Source organism: Mobula birostris, chromosome 2 (assembly GCF_030028105.1).
Source record: "Mobula birostris isolate sMobBir1 chromosome 2, sMobBir1.hap1, whole genome shotgun sequence".
NCBI classification, from domain to species: Eukaryota; Metazoa; Chordata; class Chondrichthyes; order Myliobatiformes; family Myliobatidae; genus Mobula; species Mobula birostris.
In genome coordinates this window covers 123,998,258-124,018,755 of record NC_092371.1, presented here as the reverse complement: position 1 = coordinate 124,018,755, position 20,498 = coordinate 123,998,258, and the positions used below count along the sequence as shown (strand labels likewise).

Genomic DNA, 20,498 nt, shown 5'->3' with positions numbered 1-20,498 from the left:
CAACCTTTTGATTCCTGATGTAGGCTTAACAACAGTTTTCCTTTCCCAACAACCACTCTAATTCTTCTCTGACATTCTGGTTCCTATCCCCCTGCGACTTTAATTTAAACCACCCCATCCTGCTACCGCCCCATCCCTGAGCGCAGCACGAGCAAACGGCCCGCAAATGTATTATTCCCCTTCTAGTTCACGTGCAAACTTTTCTGTCTGTGCAGGTCCCAACTTCTCTGGAAGACCCTGGAAGAGAGACCAATAATACAAAAATCTGAAGCCTTCTGTCCTGCACCATCTCCTTAGCCACATGTTAAACCGTATGATCTTCTGGCCTTGCTAGTATGTGATACAGGTAGGATTCCAGAGATCACAACGCTGAAGGTTCTGCCTTTTAACTTAGCAGCTAACAGCCTCACTTTGAAGGACCTCATCACTCTTCCTACCCATGTCATTGATCCCAACATGGACCACAACCTCTGGCTGCTCACCCTCCCTCTTAAGAATGCCGTGGACTTAGTCCAAGATGTCCCTGACCCTGGTACCTGGGAAACAATATACCATCTGAAAAATATGTCATCCACAAAACCTCCTGTCTGTCCCCCTAACCAATGAATCCCATACCACTACTTCTTGCCTCTTCACCACCCCCCCTTCCTTTCTTAAGCCACAAAGCCAGACTCAGTGCCAGAGCCCAGACTGCTGCGGCTTTCCTCTGCTAGACCATCCTCCCAAACAGTATCCGAAGTGGTATACCTGTCACGGAGGGGAACGGCCACAGGGTTACTCTGCACTGGTTGTCTAACCTTAGGTGTAACCTACCACCCTGTATTGCCTACCAACCAACCCCTCAGCTGCCTGAATAATCTGGAGTTCACCCAGCTTCAGTTCCAATTTCCCAAGCCTAAGTGCCCCTGAGAAACTGGTTGCAAGCCATTTCCCTGCACACTGCAGTCCTTCAGTAAAGGTGGTCCTACTGTGCTGTTGGAAATTTACCCATCCATAATAAAACACCAGGAATATTTTCCCAATTCAGAAATTGGAAAATCTCAATGACAAAGCTTGAACTTCTTGACCACAGTTGAAATTACAATTACTCATAAGAATATTTCATTACACTTATAATTAGTGGAACGATCATGGAATAACAGAAGGTGAGTCTCTCATTGCAAGACACCCAGATCCTGACCTGCTTCTGTGGCCACAGTATTTATGTGGCTGGTTTTGTTATGTTTCAGATCAATAGTGATCCTAGAATGTCACTAGTGGAGAAAGGATGCTAATAATTCAATTGAATGTCTAATGATAGATTGTTAGATTAGGTCTTGTTGGAGATTATAATCACTTTAACTTCATTGAAATAATAACCACATTTTATTGAAGTATTTTAACTGTTGCAAAGTTCTTTGGGACATCCCAAATATGTAAATTAGGTGTTATATAAATGTTATGAGAATGCAGGGTGACTTGGACAGGTTGGGTGAGTGGGCAGATGCATGGCAGATGCAGTTTAATGTGGATAAATGTGAGATTATCCACTTTGGTGGTAAGAACGGGAAGGCAGATTATTATCTAAATGGAGTCAAGTTAGGAAAAGGGGAAGCACAATGAGACCTAGGTGTTCTTGTACATCAGTCACTGAAAGCAAGTATGCAAGTACAGCAGGTAGTGTAAAAAGCTAATGGTATGCTGACCTTCATAACAAGGGGAATTGAGTATAAGAGCAAAGAGGTCCTTCTGCAGCTGTACAGGGCCCTGGTGAGACCACACCTGGAGAACTGTGCAACACACATCAAAGTTGCTGGTGAACGCAGCAGACCAGGCAGCATCTCTAGGAAGAGGTACAGTCGACGTTTCAGGTCGAGACCCTTCGTCAGGACTGACGAAGGGTCTCAGCCTGAAATGTCGACTGTATCTCTTCCTAGAGATGCTGCCTGGCCTGCTGCGTTCACCAGCAACTTTGATGTGTGTTGCACAGTACTCCAGCATCTGCAGAATTCCTGTTGTCTGGAGTACTGTGTGCAGTTTTGGTCTCCAAATTTGAGGAAGGACATTCTTGCTATTGAGGGAGTGCAGCGTAGGTTCACAAGGTTAATTCCCGGGATGGCGGGACTGTCATATGTCGAAAGATTGGAGCGACTGGGCTTGCATACTCTGGAATTTAGAAGGCTGAGAAGGGATCGTATTGAAACATATAAGATTATTAAGGGATTGGAAACACTGCAGGCAGGAAGCATGTTCCCGCTGATGAGTGAGTCCAGAACTAGAGGCCACAGTTTAAGAATTAGGGGTAGGTCATTTAGAACGGAGTTGAGGAAAAACTTTTTCACCCAGAGAGTAATGGATATATGGAATGCTCTGCCCCAGAAGGCTGTGGAGGCCAAGTCTCTGGATGCTTTCAAAAAAGAGATGGATAGGGCTCTTAAAGATAGTGGAATCAAAGGTTATGGGGATAAGGCAGGAACTGGACACTGATAGTGGATGATCAGCCATGATCACAGTGAATGGCGGTGCTGGCTCGAAGGGCCGAATGGCCTACTCCTGCACCTATTGTCTATTGTCTATAAGTCTTTCTTTTGGCTTAATATGTTGAAAGGTCTCTGCCCTACTCTCATCTTTTGCATCTGGGCACCTATATTTAACTATTGTTCATTGACTACAACTCTGCCTACAATAGTGTATTTCCCCACAAATGCATCTCCAAACTCCAAGACTGGGGATACAATGCTTCCCCTTGCAACTGGATCCTTCACATTTGACCAAGAGACCACAGTCAGCAAGGAGTTGCAGGCACAATTCTGCCACAGATTTCAAGATTTCAACAATGTTACCTGATGCCCCACAAAGCCGCATCCTCAGCACCCCCCCCCCCCCGCCGCACCATTCCCTACGCACTCACAAATGTGGGCCAGATTCTGCTGTGATTTTACCTACAAATTTGCAGATGATAGCACTGTGGTGGGTCAGGTATCAAATAATGATAAATCAAAGTATAGGAAGGATATCAAGAGTCTAGAGTCATGATAACGACCTTTCTCTCAATGATGGCAAAACATAAGAGCTGCTAATTGACTTCTGGGAAGGAGTTGTATGAGGCACAAGATCTTGTTTACATCCACCCTGCAGAGCTTTAGTGGCTCGAGAGACTCAACTCCTTGGAGTGAACATCACCAATAGCCTGTGCTGATCCAATCGTGTGGACACCAAGACGATAAAATCTGCAGATGCCGGAAGACCAACTAACATACACAAAATGCCGGAGGACTGGTGAAGGATCTCGGTCCAAAACATCGACTGTTTACTCTTTTCCATCGAAGTTGCCAGGCCTGCTGAGTTTCTCCAGCATTTTGTGTGTGTTACATAGACACCAAGGCACAGAAAGCTCACCAGTTCTTCTACTTCCGCAGGAAGCTAAAGAAATTTGACATGTCTCCTTTGATCTGCATTAAATTTTATCTATGCACCTAAAGCATCCTATCAGAATGCAGCACAGCTTGGTATGGCAGCTGCTCTGAGCTCAAGAAACAGTAGAGAATTGTGGACATAACTCAGCGTGTCTTGGAAACTGGCCTCCCCAGTATGGATGCATCTACATTTCTTGCTGCCATGGTAAAGCAGCTGACATGATCAAAGATCCCACTTATCCCAGACATTCTGTCTTCTGTTTCCTACCACTGGATCAGAGGCCTCCATTAGTCTTGTGAGACCATGGATCTGTGCCTGGAAAGTCTTCACTCTCCAGGGTGCAGGCCTGGGCAAGGTTGTATGGAGGCAGTTGCCCATGCTGCAAGTCTCCTCTCTCCATGACACCAATGTTGTCCAAGGGAAGAGCATTAGGACCCATACAGCTTGGCACCAGTGTCATCGCAGAGCAATGTGTGATTAAGTGCCTTGCTCAAGGACACAACACGTTGCCTCGGCTGGGGCTCGAACTCACGACCTTCAGGTTGCTACTCCAATGCCTTAACCACTTGGCCACGTGCCCACCAGAGACACAAAAGCTTGAAAATAGTACCATTGGGCCGAAGGACAGCTTCTATCCTACTGTTATAAAACTATTGAATACTCCCTTAGTCCAGTGGGATGGACTCCTGGCCTCACAATTTACCTCATTATGACGTTCACTTTATTGTCTATTTACACTACACTTCCTCTGTAACACTTTATTCTGTGTCCTTGTACTACCTCAACGCTCTGCTGTAATGAATAGATCTGCGTGGATGGGACGCAATACAAGATTTTCACTGTAGCAGCATACACAAAATGCGGGAGGAACTGGGCAGGTCAGGGTGCATCTATGGAGGGAGATGAGCAGTCAGCATTTCTGGTGGAGACCCTTCAACAGGACTGGAAAGAAATAGGGCAAAATCTAGAATAAAATGGTGAAAGGTGGGAGAGAGGCACGGGCTGGTCAGTGATAGGTGAGACAAAAATGAACCAATTTACCAATTTAACAACAACTAAGGGTTAAATAGCCCTAATTTAGATAATAGTGCTAATTAACTCTTTCATGGCACATAAATTTAACACTCTCTATTCTATTTCATGGGATCTTCAACACACCAGCTACCTGCAATTTCATTAGTCCTTAAATAATTAGGGAGGTTAATTGCAAAAGAAAGCCTATAAGTTTATTTCAAATTGAGGTATCTAAAGTAGCAATTTATATCTACGTTTGTACATCACCTCAGGATAAATGTCTTCATTCTATACTGAGATGCATCTATTTATTTCTAAGTCAGCACAGAATGTCCCTTCTCTTTTGACTAGAGAGTGAGGTGGTTGGGGTTGATAAGAGGACTCATGTGTGTTTGTCTTAAGGCTCAAGGTAGGATTGTATCTCATCAACAAAACAATCAACCTCTCCACTCAACCTCAGGAGAAACAATTTATCAAAGCTTCGCAAAGCACTATTTGTCCCACCATTACTGAGATCGCACCACAAAGCTCTGAAACTCCTTTTTTGTTTGCCTCCAACTTCTACAGAAGAGTCAAAAATAGGAGGCAATTTGCATGCATTAACTTGCTCAAATTTGGAATGCTCCTTCATCGCTGCTGAATCTGAAAAGCAGATTTCCTTACTCAGCAATGCGTGAAAGCACCCTCACCAAACTTCCTCAAAGAATGGCTCAACACAGCTTTCTCAGGGTCATTTAGGCTTGACAATTAACTTTTCTCAATAATCCAAAGAATGGATTCCAAAAATATATATATTTTCTCCTTATGGGATTGAATTTCCAAGGTTAATCCAAAAGTAAAATTCTGCAACATAGCTGCTTTGATTTTACATTTTTTATGGGTCAAAATTAATTTATTTTACAGTTTCAATGCAGTAAATGGCTGCCCAAACAGCAGTGTAAAAGAAGACAGCATCCAGTTTTGGAAGAAGATGTTAGAGGAGGTTATTTAATTAAGTTATGTAAAATTCTTGAGACGCATGCCCTGCAGGTGCTTGAATCTGGAGCACAGACAGCTAATGAAACCCAGTGGGTCAAACAGCATCTGTGGATGGAAGTAAACGGTTACTATTTTGTCTTGAACTGAGCTTAGAGAATCAGGAATATTATCACTGATATAGTTGTGAAATTTGTTGTTTTGCTGCAGTGGTATGACAAATATCACTATAGGCTACAACAAGAAAATAAATAGATAAAGGAAGAAAGAAAGAAAGAAAGAAAGAAACAAATAAATATGTAGTGGAGGGTCTCAGCCTGAAGCATCAACTGTTTACTCTTTTCTATAGATGCTGCCTGGCCTGCTGAGTTCCTCTGGCATTTTGTGAATGTTGTTTGGATTTCTGCAGGTTTTCTCTTCTTTGAAATATGAAGTTTTCCTTGATCATTCAGAAATCTGATAGTGGAAGGCAAGAAGCTGTTCCTAAAACATTGAGTATGTGTCTTCAGGCTCCTGTACCCCCTCCCGGATGGTTGCAATGAGAAGTGTAGAAAGGACTACTGAGATGGTATTGACATAACATGTGGATTGTCTATTTCCCTCCACAGATACTGCCTGATCCACTGAGTTCTTCCACAGGTTTATTTTTTGTATAAAATTATGAGAACCTTAGACAGAGCGAGGAGATAGGACTCAAGGTCAAAATTCTTGAATAATAATTGGGTATGCTGAATCCATGCAGTCTTGAACCAGTAAAAAATTATGAGGCTGTAAAATTTTCCAAGTTGCTACAAGATTTTATAATTTCATGGTAGGAGAAGTTGGATGTTACTAAGAATGAAAAGAAAGTAAGTAGTGATTTAGGAAGAAATTATAGAGTTTAGGGCATACCAGCTGAAGATCAGCCAACAATGGTGGATTCAGCAATGGATGGGAAGGGGTTGCCAACTTTAGAGGTGGATAGAATTCTTGGAACCTTGAGATTGGGTGTTAATGTATATCACGGTTGAAAGGAATAGTGTGAACTAGATCATTTGTATAGCTTCTGACTCAGGTGAACCACTGACACACTGGAGCTTTAATTGATAAAGGACCTTTCTTAATAAAGTGGAGCTAATTGGATCTGAACTACCTGGAAAACTGAAATAAGGAAGAGCTTTTTTTCTCTCTCAGTCGTGAATATTTGGGATTCTCTTTCCCACTCAGCTGTGCTGGTTGTTTCACTGTATGTTTTAGATCTAGAAGGAATCAACAAATTGGGATCAGTCAGTATATGGAGCTAAGATGCGAATTATATTGAATAGGGTTCTACCTACACTTCTCATATGTTGCATATTCTTATGAACTCCTAAGGTGAAAAAAGTTCGTAAGTTATTTTGAACTCACAATGACTGTGATTATCCAAACCAAGGAAGATACACTCCTAGTCCTTCACTTGACCACCCTTACATCTTTGCAGGTAGATTTCAATTCACACTTCTTAATTGCCAGCCTGAGTTTTGCCTTCTGACAAAACACACAGAAAGTGCATGTAATTTATTGTCATAGCCACTCATCTGTAAAATAAAACACTTTGGAATTCATCAGTTGCCTGCAGCCTTTCCATTCCATAGGAAAATGAATCTTGTCACACTAAATGTACAATGCATGCTATTGCATTACCATTTAATTTGATTATGCTCTCATTTATTTACTCAGGAAAAAATTAAAAATGTAAATGACTAACGTCATGTGAAATATTGTTCATCATGAGCAGTGAAGAAGAAAGCCTGTGCTTAAATTATATTCTATTGCAGGCGTTCCCTAGAACCAGCAGTGCTATAGTCTATTTAGTTCATTGTATCCTCACAGTTATGATTAACATCTTTCAAAATGCATGCCGGACCTCGTGTAATTTTAAATATTCAAAATCCTTTTTAATATTTTACAGAGCTGAGCTGCACAAATCTCTCTATTACAAGCAGGGTTCAGTGTAAATTTAACAACATTGCACAAGAGATGTACCAGTGTTTTTGGTCTTTATAACTTAGTGAACTTGAGTTATTGAAAATATTCCTGTATTTGTTGTCCCACGTTCAGATCCAAATATGCATTAATTTCTCTGTATCTTAGCATCTCTATCTCATTTACCTATATTTCACATGGCCTCTTACTCCTTTTACTAAAAAAATGCCATTTCTTTCCCACGTTAAATTCCATTTCCCATTTTATCTACAGCACCTCCTCTAAGCTTCTTTATCTGTCAGTGTCTTGAAGCATTACTCCCTAATTTTAACCATATTCTCCGATTGGTTATCAACCACAAATTTAAAGCTCTTCTAGTTTTGTTTCAATCCATTCTGCATTTAGACTTAATTGACTTAAATTGACTTTTTTAAAACTTGTCAAGGGTCTTCTTGAAGCCCAACTGTCCTTGCCTACCCCTTCTGTTGCTTCTTCAATAATGGCATAAATGTAACTTGCCCCTCAGTGATTACTAATGTTTTTTTTAATGTGTTGCATTATAGTGCAGCAAGTAGAGCTGCTATCTACTTGCTTCAGCAACCCTGCTGCAATTCTGAATTTCGGTACTATACACGTGGAGTCTGCGTGATCTTCCTGTGACCAAGTATTTCCTCTGGGTGCTCCAGTCTCCTTCTTCATCCCTGAGAAGTGTGGAATGGTAGGTGAAATGGTTGCAAAAGTGCCCCTCCTGTGTAGGTGATTCAATGGAAGTATTGAGAAAATATGGAAATGGAAGTTAGTGGAGAAATTCCTCTGTGAGCTAACAAAGACTCATTGAAAAGTACAAACAGAAACAGGCCCTTTGGCCCATCTAGTCCATGCTGAAACATTTAAACTGCCTACTCCCATTGACCTGCACCAGGACCAGAGCCCTCCATACCCTTCCCATCCATGTACAGTACCTATCCAACTTCCCTTAAAAATTGAAATCAAGCTCGCATGCACCACTTGCTTGTTTCATAGTCTCACAACCCTCTATGTGAAGAAGATCCCCCTCATGTTCCCTTTAAACTTTTCACCTTTCTTCCTTAACCCATGAGCTCTAGTTGTAGTCCCACTCAACCACAGTGGAAAAAGCATTTATCCTATCTATACCTCTCATGATTTTGTATACTTCTATCAAACCTTCTCTCAATCTTCTATGTTCCAAGGAATAAAGTCATAACCTATTCAATCTTTTCTTATAACTCTGGTCCTCCAGACCCAGTAACATCTTTGTAAATTTTCTCTGTACTCTTTTAACCTTATTTAAATATTTCCTGCAGTTAAGTGACCAAAACCATAGATTCAGTGGGCTGAGGACCTTCTTTATGTCATAAGGAAAATATATTGTGATATTTGCTTTCTGATCTATCAGTGGTGGGACCTGTCCTTCACTGGAACAGTTCTATTTCCTGATTTCAACATGGGGATGATGCCTGTCCTCTGGCACTCATGCATAGAAATCCATAAGCTTTTGATAAGGCTAGTTTCATCAAGTATCACTGAATTTCATTCACTGGAGTCTACCAAATGATTTCAGTTGGAGAGGAGAACCTGTGTTCAGCACTCTCAGCCCTGGGTGATTTTCTGGGCATCTATCATATTCCACTGTACTTTTATATATTTCTATAAATTTGTTGGTGCAATCTATTTGGGTCAAGATTTTTGCTGTCCTTAAAATTTTTGACTTTGTTCCTACCGGTCATAACTTCAAAACTACTCCCCTTCATTCTTGTTGTTATTGTCTCCACAGTGCTCTGACCCAGAACCAAGGTCACCACTATAACTTGAGTCATTCAGATGCAGGAAGCAGACATCATTTGCATATGTATATCGATAGGGTGTACCCTGGAGTTAGGGTATATAGCAGCTATTTACTTAACCTGCAACCAATCTTCAGATATGAATGTGAACAATAATTTTCTTGGAGGTGTGTACTGGAGTTCATTGCAAACCAGAAATGCTGACTAACATTCATTTTATGTGCCTGTTGTGTGGGTGTGAAGAAGGAGACTATATGGAAACTATATGTAGTTCATTGGAAACTATATGTAGTTCATTGGAAGCACTGTAGATACATTGTAACTACAGTACTGTCCTGGAATTGATCTTTAGGATATCAAAATGCCATGCAATATTAGGTCAAGATGTCACTTTCTCTAATTTTGTTGAATAAAACATTTTCATTAGCTTCAGTGTCCCTCTGGTGACTTTGTTCACGTTACAGCATACACAATACTTCATTATAAGAGTTGGTGTTACACTCAGCAACCACAAAGCAAAGGTCCTCAAGTAAAATGCCCCTGCTGCATAATGCTAGTCCTCAACAACAAAAAAAAAACAGGATCTATGAGGAGGTGCTGGGATGTATGGATAAGGTATCATATCTTGGGAGCCAGTGACACAGCTGCATATGTCAATACTGAAAGTAAAAATTGTTGTCATTTTTCCAACAATGTCTTTGGCCATTTGGGGCAAAGGTTGTTTGAAAGTCAAATCCTACAGAAAGCTCATGATCTACTGGACTGCGGTGATTCCTGCTCTTCCATACATTTCTGAGAGATGGAGAGCTTATTGCTGGTACTTCAGGACATTGCAGTGAAACCGGCAATATTGTTCTTGAAAAGTTCTCTAAATTCACTGACAGGATAAGCAAACCAATGTCAGTGGTTCTGTGGTATTTCTTGACTCCAGCACAGGAATTACATTGGGACTGCAGTAATAGCAAGAGATTGCAGATGCTGGAATCTAGAGCTAATCTGCTGGAGGAACTCAGCAGGTCAAAGAGTATTTCTGGGGAAAAGGAATAGTCACTGTTTTGCATCAGACGGGGAGGGGATCTAGAGAAAGAAAGACATCACCTGCTGAGTTAGCTCCAGCATTTTCTGTTTTCTCTTCAGATTTCCAACCTATGAACTTATGAATTAGGAACAGAGTGGACCATTTGGGCCCTTGAAGCTGCTCTGCTATTAACAATGATTGTCACGTTTCACTTGCCATTTGTAAGAATCTATTTGCCTTTGCCTTATGAATATCCAAAGACTTTGCCTTCATTGTTCATTGAGGAAGTGATTCAAAGAGGCATAACACTCTGAGAGAGAAAAATAATCACCTAATCATTAATCATCTGACCCCAGATTCTAGAATCTCTCACATATCCTACACATCTACCCTGCAAAGAAGCTTCCAATTTTATATGTTTTAGTCCCTTCTCACTCTCTTACACAGCAGTCAATACAAGCCTAACATGCCCGTCCTTTCTTCATAAGATAACCTGCTTTCTCCAGGCATTATAGGCAAGAGGTCTGGCAGATGCTGGAAATCTAGAGCAATGTACACAGTGTGCTTGAGGAGCTCAACAGGTCAGGCAGCATCTATAAACGGGAATAAACAGTCCTGATAAAGGGTCTTGGCCTGAAACGTCATCTGTTTATTTCCAACCATAGATGCTGCCTGACCTGTTGAGCTTCTCCAGCACATTTTGTGTACTCCTCCAGATTATTAGTCCAGGACACCTTCACTGAACTGCTTCCAAGGCATTTGGTTACATTTATGGAGACACAATAGTCCATATATGGTCTTATTATAGAGTCACAGAATCTCAGTGCTCTACAGCATGTAAACAAGTCACTCAGCCCAACTCATCCAAGTCACCTAACTGAGCTACTCCCATTTACTTTTATTTGGCCCATAAACCTCTACACCTGGGGTTCCCAAACTGGGGTCCACAGGCCTCTTGGTTAGTAAGACTATAAAATATAGGAGCAGAATTAGGCCATTTGGCCCATCAAGTCTGCTCTACCATTTCATCATGGCTAATCCATTTTTTCTCTCAACCCAAATCTCCCACCTTTCCTCATATCCCTTCATGCCCTATCCAATGAAGAATCTATCAAACTCTGCCTTAAATATACATAAAAACTTGGCCTCCACAAATGACTGTGGCAACAAGTTCACCACTCTCTGGCTAAAGAAATTCCTCCTCATCTCCTTTCTAAAAGGATACCCTTCTATTCTGAGGCAGTGTCCACTGGTCTTAGACTACCCCAACAAAGGAAACATCCTCTCCACATCTACTCTGCCAAGGCCTTTCAACATTCGATAGGTTTCAATGAGGTCACCCCTCTTTCTTCTGAATTCCATTGAATAGAGACCCAGAGCCATCAAATGCTCCTCATATGATAAGCCTTTCAATCCTGGGATCATTTTCATGAACCTACTCTGAATCTTCTCTAACGTCAACACATTATGGTAGGGATCCATGACATAAAAAAGGTTGGGAACTCCGCTCTAATCCTTTCCTATCCGTGTAACTGCCCATCCCATAAACCTTTGAAATGTTGTAACTATACTTGCCTCTGCCACTTCCTATGACAGCTCATTCTATATAATCACCACCGCTGTGTGAAAAGGCTCCCCTCAGGTCTCTTCTAATCTTTCCTCTCTCAGTTTTTAAACCTATACCCTTTAATTTTGGATTCTCTTACCCTTGGGAAAAGACTGTGATCATTCACATGACCTACGTCTGTCATGATTTTACTCCCCAGACTCTCACATTTCATGGGAAAAAAGACCGAGCTTATCCAGCCTCTTAGGACAACCAGAATTGTACACTGTACTCCAAACCTTGGGGACTGTAACATAATGTCCCAACACCTGTACTTAGTATCTTCAGCTGAATGCTCTGTATAAGTGAAACATAACCTCTCTACATTATATTCAATTTCTTTAGCAATAATGGATAGCATTCTATTAGATTTCTTAATTACTTACTGTACCTGAAAATCATACACCTGAACATTCAGTTACCTCTGTATCCAGAAGCTCTATTATTTATGTGCTCAATATACATAATGTTTTTTATGAATTAGTTCTCTCTATTTCTCAGAGTTCTGTTATCTCTGTACTTATAAAGTCCTTTCACTTAACTATTTGTATTATTTACTTATTTTTGCGATGTACAGCACTTTGATCTCTGTACTGTACTGCTATCACCAAACAACACATTTCCTGCCATATGAATCAGTGATAATAAATCTGATTATGATTTAAAGAAATTCTAAAAAGTAGAGTCCTCAGCATCAATTGCTGTCATCATCATCATCATCATCATCATCAGGTACCATGCCCAGTTTGAGCTTTGACTGCCATGGCCCACACACTCCTGTTTTGGGTCAAGTGGATCAATTCATTGGTATTCATTTCCAGTTCTCTGTCTGCTGTCTCCATCATCATTTGTCTTTGTCTTCCTCTTGCTTTCTTCCCTTCAATCTTTTCCATAATTACCATGCATTCTAACTGCTCTTTCTTAATCACATGTCCAATGAAGTTACTTTGCCTTTTCATGATCTCATACGTTATTTCTCTTTTTGTGTTTGCTCTGTTCATGACATCCTCGTTAGATATTCGTTTGTTGTAGCCATTCTTATTACCTTACCCATTTGTGTGTCTGCCTGTCAACTGTTAGCCAACCAATCTTTTGTCCCTACCATTGCTACCTGCAACACCACAAACTTTGGTACTATGTGGGATTAAGATCTGATTTGAGCTGATCAGATTCCAGCCTCAATTCTCCATTCCCTACCAGCTGCAGATCAATTGATCATCTTTTTATTCAATTAGATATCCCTCTCTCTGTCTTGTTCCAATGGCCTTTGAGATGGTAGCATCAGTACATGCCTTTATTCTTGGTTTTCAACTGTGATCTTAACATTTCATTCCTATTATCAGACCCTCCAATTCCTTCTGTCAGCTTCCTTTATGGTCCTCCAATTCTGACGTTTTGTTCCTGTCTGATTTCCATCCCACTGCCAATGGGAGTCATGCCTTCAGCTGTCAAGTTCCCAAGGCCTGGAATTTCCTCTTCAAACCTCCAGGTCTCACCACATTCCTTCCTCTTAAAAAAAAGTCTTAAAACCTGTCCCTTTAGTCTAGTTCTTTGTTACCTGCTTTAATATTACCTTATCTGGTCTGGCAACACTTCACTTGATAAGACACCCTTTGTTCCTGGAAAGCACCCTGGCATATTTTGCTATGTATTAGATGCTACGTTAATTATTACGGGCAGGTAGCACATTGCTTTAATTATCATTATTCATTAAAACTAATCAGAAGGGAAGGAAACTGGGGAATTTTTCAATAAAAGCCAGATACAATGCTGACATTTAAGAGGTTTTTAGGTAGACACATGAACATGAAAAGAATAGGGAGATCTGGATTGTATGCTGGTGGAAGTGAAGAGTTTAATTTGGCATTATGTTCAGCACAGTCACTGTGGGCTGAAGGGTCTGTTTCTGTGCTACACTGTTTTTTAAAATTAAATTGAACAAAATAATGCTTTTTACAAACATTTTTATCTTATGTGAATGACTTAGATGAAGGGACTGAAGATCTCACTTTTTATTTTGCTATTGACATAAAGATAGGTAAGAAAGTAAGTTATGACTGGGACACTAAAGATTAAAAAGCATTATAGTTTGAGTAAGTGAATGGGCAATGATTTTGGCAAACAATATATAATGTGGAAAAAGGGCAAAGCTGTTTTCACAGGGAAGACAAAAGAAGTACACCTTATCAAAATGGGGAGAGATACAAAGCTCTGAGGTGCAAAGAGATTTGGGTGCTGGAGTACATCAGCCTGCAGAAAACCAATAATGAGATGTGTGTGGGAGTTGTCAGTCAGGGACAATTAAGAATGTAAAATAAATATTGTCCTTTTCAGAATTGCCTGCATTGTGCAGTCAAATATTAAAATCTGTTGTGAGTCAAGTGATAGTGTAGGGGCAGAATGGCTTCATAAAGAGGGAGCCCTATGTAATGTAGGTCAGGAATATGCCTCTGCTCTAATGTACTTATCTTTTTGAACTTACTCTGAATTTAGTTTAAAGTCAGTAATCTTATTTTGTCATAAACAGCAGAACTTTAAATGAAATTATAGTCTCAATTTTCTACATTCAACCCATATTCTTCTGAGTCCTACCTCTCCATTCATTATGCAATTGTTGATTTGTGACAGCCTTCTTCCCTTTCTCAGGAACCACCTAACTTTGTGTCATCTGCAGACTTACTAACCATGCCTTGTATGCTCTCATCGAAATCATTGATATGTTATTCCTTTCTCCCTCTCCACCAGCCCTGAACTTTCTCTGTTCTGGCTGCCAGCTCACCTGTAGACCAGCACTTCATCCGATGAGCTGTTGTACTGCAGCTGGTACATTTTAACCTTGGGCGCCGACCGTCCCAGTGACCACCTGACCAGGGCAGTGCTGGCCGTCACCTGAGACACCGTGACTCTCTTCTCTGGCCTGACTTTGGCTGCACCCCGATGCGACTTGCTGGAGCTGGTGATGTCAGACAGCCGGGAGTCTGGCTGCAGGGCCCGGCCTGTGCCGTTGCTGAGGTGGGGCAGCTGAACGATAGAAAGCTCGACAGGGGCAGTGGACTCCCCAGCCGCGTTAGCCGCAATGCAGGTGAAGGTGCCATAGTCCTGGGAGGTGGTGATGAGGATATCCAGGGTGCCATTGTCATAGATGACAGTCCTGGAGGAGTTGCCCAGGACCCTGTCGTCAGGGGCAACCCAGTGAATGACAGGCCGAGGGTCCCCAATGGCCTTGCACCGCAGTGACGCCATCTGCCCTTCCAGCACTAGGACCTTGAGGCTGTGCTGGGTGATCAGTGGCTGCTCACACACAAACTCCTCCTCCGATACGTACCAGAAGTACCTCCCTTTCAGGTTCGGTGGCGAGGCACAAGTCTCCATATCGTCCTCCCTGTTTAACCGGCGGAACCAGAGGAGCTCACAGTTGCAGTGGAGGGGGTTGCCACCCAGGGTCAAGCTGAGCCGTGAGGAGAACGGTGTGGTGGACATGGGCAGCGACTCTGACCTGGCAAATATGGGGTCCGGGGCCAGTTTCTGCAGCCTATTGGAGATCAGATCCAGCCTGGCCAGTTTCTGCAGGTCGGTGAAGGTTCCCTCTGGGATGTAGTCGATGAGATTGTGGTCCAAGCTCAGCGTGTGGAGGTTGATCATCTTGCTGAGGGCCTCCCATGGCAGGCGGGCCAGGTTGTTGTAAGAAAAGTCCAAATCCTCCAGAGTCATCAAGAAATCGTCCAAAGCTCCATCTTCCACCCTGCGGAGCTGGTTGTTGTTCAAGATCAGATGCTGCAGGTTTAGCAAGCCCCGAAAAACATTCTCCCCAATTTCTGTCAACCTGTTTGCGTCAAGGTGTAAGGAGCGGAGGCTCTCTAGATCTATGAATGAGAAGGGTTGGATGAAGTCAATGGTATTCCGGGACAGAGTCAGGTCAACAAGCCCACTCATGTTGGCAAAGTCTTGCCGGTTTACAGCAATGATGAAATTGCCTCCCAGCCTCAGCTCAACAGTCCGCCGGTCTATGTCTGGAGGGACAAACAGAAGGCCTTTTGAGGGGCAGAGGGTCCCCAGCGACTCGGAGAGATTTTGACATACGCAGTACTTGGGACAAGCGCACACTGACGTTGCCATTCCAATCACCAGGAGGCTACAGAGCAGTCTTTCCATTGTAGATCATGTAGATGTACCTGTAAGAGAGGCAGATAGCGTGAAACTTCTGCTGAACGGAGTGATTGAGTCAAAGAGTCATACAGTATGGAACCAGGCCCTTCATCCCAACCAGGCCATGTTGATTAAACGCCTACCTTAGACAATCACATTTAATCCATATCTTTCTAAATCAGGGGCTTCCAACCTTTCTTATGTCATGGGCCCCTACCATTAACTGAGAGGTCCGTGGGCCCCAGGTTGGGAACCCTTGTTCTAAACTCTTCTTATCCATGTACCCGCCCGTGTGCTTTTTTAAATATTTCATATACGGCTCACCCTCTGGGGTGGAAAAATTGCCCCTGGAGTTCCTATTCAGTCTCTCCCTCCCATCTTAGACCAACTCCCTCTTGCTCTTGATTCCACAGTCCTGGGAAAAAGACTGTGTTGTCACCTTTTCTGCACCTCTCATAATTTCTTCTTCTTCTCCTTCTTCCATTTCTTATCCTTCTATGCTCCAATGGAAAAAAAATCCTAGCTTGCTCAACCTCTCTTCATAATCCAGTCCCTCAAGTCCCAGCAATGGGTCTCTGTGATTCTCCCTTGCACTCTTTCTGGCGTAATATCATTTTCCCTACAGCAGGGCACGTGGCCAAGTGGTTAAGGCGTTCGTCTAGTGATCTGAAGGTCGCCAGTTCGAGCCTTAGCTGAGGCAGCGTGTTGTGTCCTTGAGCAAGGCACTTAATCACACATTGCTCTAGTGACTGTGTGAGGAGTGGTGCGCCACACAGCCTTTCGTTCTGCTCCTTGTAAGGCATGAAAATGCCTGACGTTGGCCTCGTAGGCCTGAGTCGACAATCCCCCCCGCCACCACAACAGGGTGACCAAAACTGAACATAATATTCCAAATGTAGCCCCACAAACATCTTGTGCAATCCCATCATCCATTGTCTGGCCCAATAACAATGCCTTATCTGTACTTTTAACCTCCTTCTGTCATTGCAACTATTTTTAAACTTTTATCAATCCACTTTATAAAGCCAGGCAGAGCAATTGGTTTTTGCTGAAGTAATTAGATGATTCCACTTACCTGCCCTTGTTTTGCGTTCTGCAGGTTAACAGATTCGTTTTAAATGTGATAAGGGTTTCTGCTTGCCCACATTCTCAGGAACAAGGCAGTGTTATGGCACAGCGAGGAGAGTGACTGGCTCACAGTGCCTGGGACTTCGGTTCAATCCTGGTCTCTGGTTAGCATCAGTATGGATCTCCCCCTTTATGATCATCTGAGTTTTCCCCGGTGCTTTGGTTTCCTCCCAGATCCCAAAGACATGTGGGTTTAAGATTAATCATGGCCCAGTGCATTGGTGAGTGGGGAGAGTTAATGCGAATGTGAGGAGAATTTTTAAAAATGGGATTAAAATAGGGTTAAATTAGATGAATGGTTGATGATCAGCATGGGCATGATGATCATCAGCACAGATTCGATGGGCTGAAGGGCCTGTTTCAATGCTTTATCTCTCCCGCTGTGACTCAAAGAGAGTTCCAGAACCCCACCTATTTCTAGGCAAAAGCATTTTTTACTTCATCAGTTCTTCAATCAATAACTCAAAATTGGGGTTCTCTCTGCTTAGGGAAATGTACCCTTTCTGCTCAACATGCCAAATTCTCTCTTTATTTTATTTACCTCAAATTAAGTCACTCTCCCTTGCCAAAGAAAACAACCCCAGCCTATTCAATTTATCCTTGATGTTACATCGTCCGGTCCTGGACACAACCTGATAAACTTTCTCTGCATCGTCCCTGGTGCCTGCATATTGTTCCTGCAGTATGGTGACTAGCACTGTACTCTGGACTCTAGTTGAGGCTTGATCAATGTTTTATTTAGTTCCAGAATGAAGTCTCTGCTTTTAACCAGTATAGGTTGGTATCCCAAGTTTGTTTTAACAACCTCATCCACCTTCTGAGGGAAGCTGAACACCTTTTATGCTCGCTTTGAAAGGGAGAATAAAACCACAGTTATGAGGATCCCTGAAGCATCTCTTGACCCTGTGATCTCTCTCTCAGAGGCTGACGTCAGGCTATCTTTCAAGAGGGTGAACCCTTGCAAGGCAGCAGGGCCCAATGGAGTACCTGGAAAGGATGTGAAAACCTGTGCCAACCAACTCATGGGACTATTCCAAGATATTTTCACTCTCACTGCTACAGTTGGAAGTTCCTCCTGCTTCGCAAGGGAAATAATTATACCAATGAACAAGAGGAGCAGGATGAGCTGCCTTAAAGACTATCATCCAGTAGTGCTCACATCTATGGTGATGAAATGCTTTGAGAGGTTGGTCAAAGCTGGAATCAACACCCGTCTCAGGAAGGACCTGGACCCATTAGAATTTGCCTATTGCCACAATAGGTCTGCAATAGACACGATCTCAATGGCTCTCCACGCAGCCTTGGATCACCTGGACAATGCAAATACCTGTGCCAGGACATTGGTTATTGATTATAGCTCAGCATTTAACACCATCATTCCTACAATCCTGATCAAAAAGCTACACAACCTAGGCCTCCATACCTCCCTCGGCAACCGGATCCCTCACTTCCTAACTGTAATACCACAGTCTGTGCGGGTAAGAAATAGCATCTCCACCTCACTGATGATCAACGCTGACGCTCCATGGGGGTGTGTGCTTAGCCCACTGCTCTAGTCTCTCTACACCCATGTCTGCGTGGATAGGCTTAGCTCAAATAGCATCGATAAATTTGCTGATGATACGACTATTGTTGGCAGAATTTCAGATGGTGACGAAGGGTGAACAGGAGCAAGAAATGCCAGTTAGTTAAGTGGTGTCACAGCAATAACTTTGCACTCAACATCAGCAAGACCAAAGAGCTGATTGTGGAGTTCAGGAAGGGTAAGATGAGGGAACACAAACCAATCCTCATAGTAGGAGCAGAAGTGGAGAGAGTGAGCAATTTCAAGTTTCTGGGTGTCAATATCTCTGAGCATCTAACCTGGAGGCAGCATATTGATGCAGCTATAAAGAAGGCAAGACAGCAGCTATATTTCGTTAGGAGTTTGAGGAGATTTGGTTTGTCATCTAAAATAGTTGACAACTTCTACAAATGTACCATGGAAAGCATCACCACCTGGTATAGGGGGGTGGGGTGTTACTGCACAAGATCGAAATAAGCAGCAGAAACTTGTAAAATTAGTCAGCTTTATCATGGGTATCGGCCTCTGTAGAATCCAACACATCTTCAAGGAGCGGTGCCTTAGGAAGGTGGCGTCCATCATTAAGGACCCCCACCACCCAGGACATGCTTTCTTCTCATTATTACCATTGGGAAGGAGGTACAGAAGCCTAAAGGCACACACTCAGCGATTCAGGAATAACTTCTTCCCCTCCGCATCCAATTTCTAAACAGACATCGAAACCATGAAAACTACCTCTCTACTTTTTTTTAATTTCTGTTATCTTGCACTACTTATTTTAACTTCAACTATTTAATAGACATATATATATTTAATGTAACTCAGTTTTTTTCTCTATATTTATTTATCGTGTATTTCATTGTCCTGCTGCCGTAAAGTTAACAAATTTTACGTCAGATGCCAGTGATATTAAATATGATTCTGACTCTGAGAATTGTAGATAAGCATTCAAGATGGCTGATTTCTCCTGCACTTCTTGCTACCCTACCAGCTATTGTGAACTTTTCTATCTTACTTTGTCGTTTCCAATTACACTCTTCCAAATTTCATGAGCCACTTTTGTCCATCCAATCCACTGATGCTTTTCTGCAGCCCTGGATGTTTTCTTCTTCAGCACCAGCTATTATTCATTATTGATCTAAGTTGTCTTCCTCATGCTCAGATTCAAACATACCTTGTGGCCTGCCCTACCTCTCCCAGCATCCCATCAGGCTCCCCCCTCCCCACGCCCCACCACTTCCCATTTCCCATTGAAATTAAATTATTGAATTGAATTGAATTGACTTTATTACTTACATCCTTCAAATACATGAGGAGTAAAAAACATTTACGTTACATCTCCGTTCAAATGTGCAATTATAGTAATTTATAATAAATATAATGTACAACAGGATAGTCAATATAACATAGAAATATAGTTGTGTCAGCATGAATTAATCAGTCCGATGGCCTGGTGGAAGAAGCTGTCCCGGAGCCTGTTGGTCCTGGCTTTTATGCTGCGGTACCGTTTCCCAGATGGTAGCAGCTGGATCAGTTTGTAGTTGGGGTGACTCGGGTCTTTAGTGATCCTTCGGGCCCTTTTTACACACCTGACTTTGTAAATATCCTGAATAGTAGGAAGTTTCAATCTACAGATGCGCTGGGCTGTCCGCACCACTCACTGCAGAGTCCTGCGATTGAGGGAAGTACAGTTCCCATACCAGGCAGTGATGCAGCCAGTCAGGATGCTCTCAACTGTGCCCCTGTAGAAAGTTCTTAGAATCTTACCAAACTTCTTCAACCGTTTGAGTTGAAAGAGGTGCTGTTCAAAACTAAGTCTATATTTTTGTTTTACTAAAGTTTGTCACCTGGTCTTGACATTCACTGGGGCTACCAGCACCTAGAGCCCCAGCATTAACCATC

At 42.4% G+C, this 20,498-nt stretch overlaps 1 protein-coding gene across 1 annotated transcript in view; it reads right to left on the bottom strand.

Annotated features, from left to right (window-relative positions):
* The window catches only part of LOC140209285 (leucine-rich repeat and fibronectin type-III domain-containing protein 2), a 143,182-nt gene that overhangs the window by 6,511 nt on the left and 116,173 nt on the right, over window positions 1-20,498 (bottom strand). The window contains exon 2 of the mRNA XM_072277635.1: window positions 14,538-15,930. Within this exon, the coding sequence (XP_072133736.1) occupies window positions 14,538-15,910 (1,373 nt within the window). The 5' untranslated portion in view covers window positions 15,911-15,930. The remainder of the gene's footprint in view (window positions 1-14,537; window positions 15,931-20,498) is intronic.